This window comes from Marmota marmota, unplaced genomic scaffold (assembly GCF_001458135.2).
Source record: "Marmota marmota marmota unplaced genomic scaffold, marMar, whole genome shotgun sequence".
Taxonomy (NCBI): domain Eukaryota; kingdom Metazoa; phylum Chordata; class Mammalia; order Rodentia; family Sciuridae; genus Marmota; species Marmota marmota.
The window spans coordinates 41,590,759-41,598,031 of NW_026000093.1; the positions used below are offsets into that span (position 1 = coordinate 41,590,759).

The 7,273-nt window shown below is 39.3% G+C and overlaps 1 protein-coding gene across 4 annotated transcripts in view; it reads right to left on the reverse strand.

Annotated features, from left to right (window-relative positions):
* Ccne2 (cyclin E2) overlaps window positions 1-7,273 on the reverse strand; it is a 12,879-nt gene that overhangs the window by 5,425 nt on the left and 181 nt on the right. The window contains exons 1-7 of one of the 4 annotated variants that reach the window (XM_048782825.1): window positions 7,153-7,232; window positions 6,180-6,217; window positions 5,988-6,084; window positions 5,848-5,901; window positions 4,828-4,979; window positions 3,831-3,966; window positions 789-935 (exon numbers count right to left, since the gene is read on the reverse strand). In XM_048782825.1, coding sequence (XP_048638782.1) covers window positions 789-935; window positions 3,831-3,966; window positions 4,828-4,979; window positions 5,848-5,901; window positions 5,988-6,084; window positions 6,180-6,193 — 600 coding nt within the window. In that variant the 5' untranslated portion in view covers window positions 6,194-6,217; window positions 7,153-7,232. Of the gene's footprint in view, window positions 1-788; window positions 936-3,830; window positions 3,967-4,827; window positions 4,980-5,847; window positions 5,902-5,987; window positions 6,085-6,179; window positions 6,652-7,152; window positions 7,233-7,273 lie in introns of those variants that run through there. The other 3 variants (XM_048782828.1, XM_048782826.1, XM_048782827.1) reach the window with 3 other exon arrangements.

Sequence of the window (7,273 nt, forward strand, 5' to 3'; positions counted from 1 at the left end):
AAAAAAAAAAAAAAAAAAAAAAAAAAAAAAAAATTGAAGTTTGGCTGACAGGTCTTAGCTCAGAGAAGATCTAGAATGATCAAAGGATTAGAAGAGATATCTATTGAGACTTGCAGGTTTGAAGCCAGCCTTGGCAATTTAGTGAAACCACGTCTCAAAAATAAAAAATGAAAATGGGCTGGAGATGTAATTCGGTGGGAGAGCACTCCTTAGGTTCGGTCAATAGTATTGAAAAAAAGTTGAGGTCTGCCATATAGGACAGGTTAAATATCGGGTTTCAGTCTAGAAAGACACCTCAAATAGTGTGATTTCACATAAGTTGAGTGATGAGTTGACTACAAACCGATGTGCCAAATTTGGCAGAACTTTGGAATAGCCCTTATGCTCAAAAGACACAGAAGGAAAATATAGTTCAGGAAATTGTATGATCATTTCTTTCATTTGATTGGCTCTTTAGTTTTCAAAGACCATTCTATTGCAACCAAATGCCATAATTATGTGTATAAAGACAGTATTGATATCTCATTTGGCAGAATAAACCACAGAACATTTCACCTAGATACTAATCTCAAAGAGTCTAAATGAGAGACATATAGGCTCAGACACCACAGAAGAACTATGATACATTTTTTTTCCAATTCTATCATAATGTTCAGAAAATGTATTAAAGAACAAAATCATTCACTCTAAAGAGTAAATATAAAAAATTATGTATTCTCTGGGATTCATGTGTTAACTGGAAAACAAGTTTGGGATCAATATATTGTGGATGAACTTTGAGAACTCACCTCAAGTTTGGAAGCAATGAATAATGAGGTAATTCCAATAAGTTGAAGCATATTTTTGTTTATATCCTTTTGTGTCAACATAAATCTATCAAAAAAATCTTGTGCAAGATAAAATGTTTCCCTATGAAGTGTGTATACTTCACATACCTAGAGAAAGAGTCCAAACATTTCACAGTTACTCTCATATTTTCTCCAATTTAGAAAGTCATCTCAGCATACTAGACTAGAATGTTTTTAAGCCACACTTTGCTTTTTAGTACCAAAGATAATATAGGAGAGAAAAAAATTTAACATGTACTAATAGGATAAAAAAGCCTACTATGGTTCTTGTTTACTCTTCAGTACTTTTATAGTTTTTTATTTTTATTTTTTAGTACCATAGATTGAACCCAGGGGTCCTTCACCACTGAGCCACATCCTCAACCCTTTTTTATTTTTCTAACTTTTGAGACAGAGTCTTGCTAAGTTGCTGAAGCTGTCTTTGAACTTGGGATCCTCCTGCCTCAGCTTCCTGAACTGCTGGGATTGCAAGCATGTGCCACCATACCCAGCTTTTTTTTTTCCTTCACATTTTTACTTCAGTTATTTTTCATATTTTACTGCACTGGCTAATGGCTAAGAGTCTAGAACACTGAGTAACACTGGTGCTAAGCAAAAATCTTTTGTTGCTGACTTCAATGGAAATTGCCAAATGTTTCACTGTTGTTATTACTAATAACAACTAGAAACATTGCCATACTTAAAGGGAAATAACTCCATAAAGTAGGTGTTGTGATCTCCATTTTAGAGATGAGAAAATGAACAGAAATATGAATTCCTAATAAACAATGACTATTAAGGAAATCTCTTATTCTTAGCGCACTTCATCCCCCCTGCCCCTTCTGGGGAATGAGCCTAGGGGTGCTCTATCCTGGGCTACATTCCCTAGCACCTTTTATTTTCAAGACAGGTTTTCACTAAATTGCCCAGATAGCCTCTCCTTTCTCATCCTCCAGTTGCTAGGATTAAAGGCATACACCACTGCACCCCTTGCTCACTACCTATTTTAAAGTCAGGAATGGATGTTGAATTTTGAAAAAAATTTCTTGCATCTGAGATCTTAGGCTTTTTCTTACTTATACTATTAAGGTAACAAATTAATAGATTTTTTTTTCAAATGTTAATCATCTTTACATTCCTAGAATGAAAGAATGTTATTAAGACAGATTTTTAAACACTGTTGGATTTGGTTTTATGTTTGTAGGGTTTTGTATATATGTAATTGTATTTAAGGAAAAATAGGAAACACTGGATAGAACAGTCCACCACTGATAAAAATCAGTATAAGGTAAAAAGTAAAAACATTAACTAGATGCTCAAAAACAGCCAAACCCTGGCTGGGAGTGTAGCTCAGGTAGAGCATATGCTCCAAGTGTTCATTGTCTAGCACCAAAAATGAAAAAAAATTAAACCCCAACAACCTAACTACCTTGCTAGGCATGATGGTGCAAACCTATAATCTCAGCAACTCAGGAGGCTGAGGCAGGAGAATGGCAAGTTGGAGGCTAGCCTCAGCAGCAACATAGTGAGACCCTGTCTCAAAAATTAAAAGGGCCGGGCACAGTGGCGTAGGCCTGCAATCCCAGTGGCTTGGGAGACTCAGGAGGATTGTGAGTTTAAAGCCAGCTTCTTAAAGCCAGCAATTTAGTGAGGCCCTAAGCAACTCAGTGAGACCCTGTCTCTAAATAAAATACAAAAGGCTGGAGATGTGGCTCAGTGGTTAAGGGCCCCTAGGTTCAATCCCTGGTTACTCCCCCGCTCCCCCAAAAAGGTCTGGGATATAGCTCAGTGGTACAGCACCCTGTGTTCAATCCTTAGTTTTCAAAAACAACAAAACACCAAACTACCTTATATATATTCACACTATTAAAATACAATCTCTCCTTGAGTCAGAATAAGGAAGATAACCTGACGTAAAAGAACATTTTGTAGTTCGAAAACTTTGCTGATAGCTTCTCAAATCTACTTTGCCTTGTGCTACTCCAAACATCCTAGTCTCTCTCCTTTAGATGCATCATTTCTAAGATTACATGGCAAATATCTAAGGATTGGAGGAAATCAGTGTCACGAACACAAGTACTCATTTATAATAAGTTTAGATTACCCAGAGAAAGGGAATGGGCCTAAACAAGAGAGAAAATGTTGTCACAGATTTATAGGGATTTCAGGATTACTATATTCCTTTAGATTGATGGTACACACTGGGTGTGGTGCTAGAATCCTAGTTACTCAGGAAACTTGAGGAACACAAGTTTGAGGTCAGCCTAGGCAACTTAGAGCCTGTCTCAAAAAAAAAAAACAAAAAAAAAAAACGGTCTGGGGATGTAGCTCAGTGGTAGAGTGTCACTGGGTTCAATCCCCAGTATTGCCAAAGGAAAAAAAATTGCTCATACAATGTATCTCTGGAAGGAATACAAACGCATTATAAAAGGGAGCTACACAAAACCAGAGTGCGTAGGCTTCAGGGTATCCAAAGCCTCATTATGGTTTAGGGCATAGAAGTCAATATTCCTAATCATAATTTGCTTTTGGTAATGCAGAAAAGGACTTCTCGGGGCCATGAAGCCTAGTCTTGGTTCATTGCTTAGCAGTATCCAAAACCTAGTCATCTATGCATTCCATTCATCTTGAAAATAAAAGCCCTGAGCACCTAGAACAGTGCCCAATACACAACAATATACACCCAAACCAGGAATTCTGAATTGGGTTTGGGTTGTATGTAGTGGCTGTGTCCTTCCAACTTTATCCTTTGTTTTGGTGCTGAGGACTGAACCCAGGGCCTTGAGCCTGCTAAGTACATATTCTACCATGAAGCTACACCCCCCAGTCCCTGAATTTACTGATAGGAAGTAGTTTTATTTCACTTTGGTTACTATCAACTGTAGGAAGTACCCCCCAAAAGATGGCTTACTGGCAATGGATAATATATCCTGAGGGCACATTTACCTTTAAACATTTTTCCACTATACAGAGATAAAAGCAATTTATTTTGCTGGAACATACCTCTAAAAGCCAGTCTAGAAGTATTGACCTCATCTGTGGTTCCAAGTCAGAATGTAGAACTTCAAAATGCTTGTCATGAACATATCTGCTCTCTTTTTTTAGCATGTTTAGCCAGACCTCCTTTGAACATCCCCAGCTATGGGAAGGGGGAAAACAGAATTTAAATTATGTGATCTAAGCAATATACAAACTCTGTTTACATAGCATAAATCTAACTTTCAGTTAGAATCTGAAAGAAGCTCTTAAATTAGAAAAAGATTTCTACCTTAATTTTTAGAAACTATTTCTTTTGAATGAGAAATAAAAGCCTAAAATAATCAGGAACTTAGATTATGATCATGTAAGTTGATAATTTTCAAAGAATGCTTCTTCGTTCCACTTATAAAAGGGTACTATTTCAGATAACCATGTTTTCTGAAGAGCAATTCTAAAAAGCTAAATATTGAAAGCATATGAACACAGTGAAGGCAAGTCTTAATAGCTGCAAACAGATCATCAACAGTAGAGTCACCTACAGTTGGGGAAAGGTAGGACAGAGTTTAGGGGAGGAGGACTGATGTGTTTAAATATCTGATTTCATGAATTTACTTATCAAAGTCAAACACAAGTTACTACTCTATATGTCTTATGTAGGCTGTACCTCTTAGTCATACTTATGGACTAGAAAAAAGAATTAAGTATAGGCCTTACTAAGCTTGGTAAGCATACATCAATTGAAAATGCTGTCCATGTTAAAATACTTTCATCTTAATTTAGATAAATTCCATTAAAATTCAGTTTTGCCAAGTCTGATAGTATTTAGGAAGCAAATGAAAATAGTTTTATAGAATGAGTGTTTTAAATACCCATGTCATTTGCAAATAGCAGTACTCAGATTAAAATATGTGAATTATTAATCAAGAAAGCAATTTTTGAACAAGTTTGTTTTATAATAAAGACAAAAGATAATATATGACACTATTCTGTACAGTTTAATCTTTGCTATAAATTTTCTTACCTTAAATCTGGCAAAGGTGAAGGATTAATAAAAAGATTTTTAAATCTGTAATTTGTAAATCTGGAAAAGTCACTTGTTTCTATTTCTTTGTGGGGTGTTTCAATGATAATGCAAGGACTGATTCCCCCGGATAATACAGGTGGCCAACAATTCTGTCATTAAAAGAAAAAAAAGATCTATTTGTGTAACAGGAAACCTTAGCTTTTGTCCTGGATCTTTCATAAATGAAAGTTAATATTTCTAAACCATCTGTAGTTTCAGCTGACATAGCTGACAGTTAGCTAATCTGACATTCATATTTTACAAAAAGCTATAAAACTCATTTTGATATTCATAAGTTTTAGATAAAATATAGTTCTGGTAATACAAGACATAAGGTATTGAAAGAGTAATAACAAAATGCTTCTGTAATATAAGACACCAGTCACTTTGAAGGTAAGAAGCAAGAATACCTTTTTAAATTAAAACAACAAAACAGCTCTTTTGAAGTTAAGCCTTTCCCATAATTTAGAATACTTAAAGGCAGAAACCTTAAAAATGGAACCGAGTGAAATGGATCACTTAGGGGACCCTTTCTTCAATAATGCTGGTTTCAAAGGGAATCGTCTCTAAGGCTGTCCATATAACACATAGGAAGAAGAGGTAGCAAAGGGCTGGGTGCCAGGCTGTCAGTGATCTAACATTCTATTTATGCCAAAGCAGCAGCTATTAGGACCCTTTGCTACAGTATGAGAGGGAACAAAGAACAGTATATCAGGCAGATTAGGCGGGCCCTGGTGCACCAGTCAGCTCCAAGAGGAGGGATTTACAAAAAGAAACCAGCTGCTTTAAGGCAAATTTACTGTGCAGCTGTGGTTGAATTCGGGAACATATAAATGTCCTTCCTTGCTGGCCTCCGGGGGCATTAAAGGTAAAAATATTAGAGGAGTCTTTCTATTGCAAAGCAATAATACCATTCTACTCATTTGTCCTCTCCTGCATTTGTTTCTCCCAAACCCACCCAGTCCAGTTCTGCATTACCCTAATCTCATATTGATGTTTCTTGGTGACCTCCTCTCTTCTTTTTTTTACATCCTGAAAAATAGAAAAGACCATTGATTGGTAAGCAAAGGTCATAGCAAGGAATTTCCTCCCTCCCTCTTTCTTTCCTCTTAACTCACCTGTGCTGTTTTTCTCTTCTTGGCCTGGATTATCTGGATTTCTTGGGGAGAGTCTGGCTGGCTGGGCTGAGCATGCTGCTTAGCTTGTAAACGGCTACTGTAGTGAATTTTTAAAAAGGAAGTTTAATTAGTAAGTCATGTGTTTCAAAAGTAGCAGCTAATTTTGAAGCATGTCTCTAATACAAATATTACCTGCGTCTTGACATTCTTTTTCAGGTATATGAAACCTCCTGAAGGAGTGGGGGTAGAAAAACCAGAGTTAAGTACACAGTCATCCATATTTACCAAGTGCCCATTAGAACTGATGCAGAGGTTAAAGTTAAGTCCTTCAGAAGGCAGCCTGGGTCATTTTACCATGCTGTCTTCTGCACTATATTAGTTATCTCATAGTAATTAATTTTGCACACATTTCCTGAACTGAATGTACAGCCAGAACGCGAACGTCTTCAAAAAATTTACAAAGCACCTCCAGCACCCTAAAAGCACAGGGTGGCAGATCTCCCCCAAACGAGTTTTTCTGGGTCCTCCACCCTCTCTCCATATATCCAGAGTGGAACTGGGGCAGCGCTCCCACATCCCCCTCCCGTCCTGGACGGACTGCGCCGAGAGGGGGTTGTGGAGGCGAAACGCAGTGGAGAAGCCGGTTCCGCGCCAATTTGGAGAGCGGCAGTGGCGGGGAAGCAGGGGGCGGAGGGAACTGAGACTGGTGTCACGTCCTCCAGTCTCCTTTCCCTCCTTCCCAAACCCATCAGGCTCTGCCCGCCACTTGGAGGGGCACCAAGATTTTAGCTCTAGCTGGTGGATGGAGGGAAGGAAAAGGAGTTTAAAGAAAGCGGGAAATGGGGCAGGTCAGTAACTTTCTCCCCGTGAAGGGAACCCAGATCCCCATCCTCTCTCCCACGAAGAGCTCCCCAAATGGGGGTTAGATACAGGAACCCGTGGAATGAGGGGTTTTGCTGTGGCCTCTGTTAGGGGCTGCCCTCCACTCCACCACCGTTTCCCCATCCCCTGCCAAGGGTCCTGCCAAGATCGGAACTCGGGGGCCCATTCTCCCCATTCACCTCGTTTTCTGCCTTCCCACCTCCCTTCCCTCAAGGCTCCCGCCCGTAGGGTGTCCCAGGCTTTCTTTCCTCCAGCATCCCCCCTAAACCCAGCAACTCCTCACCGCCAGCCCCGCTACCGCTCTGCTCAGCTGGCGCCGGCGCCAACCCAATATATAGGCCGAGCCGGGCCCGCCCCGCACGCATGCGCCTCAGACTGACACCTCCGACTGCGCGCTCTCCTCC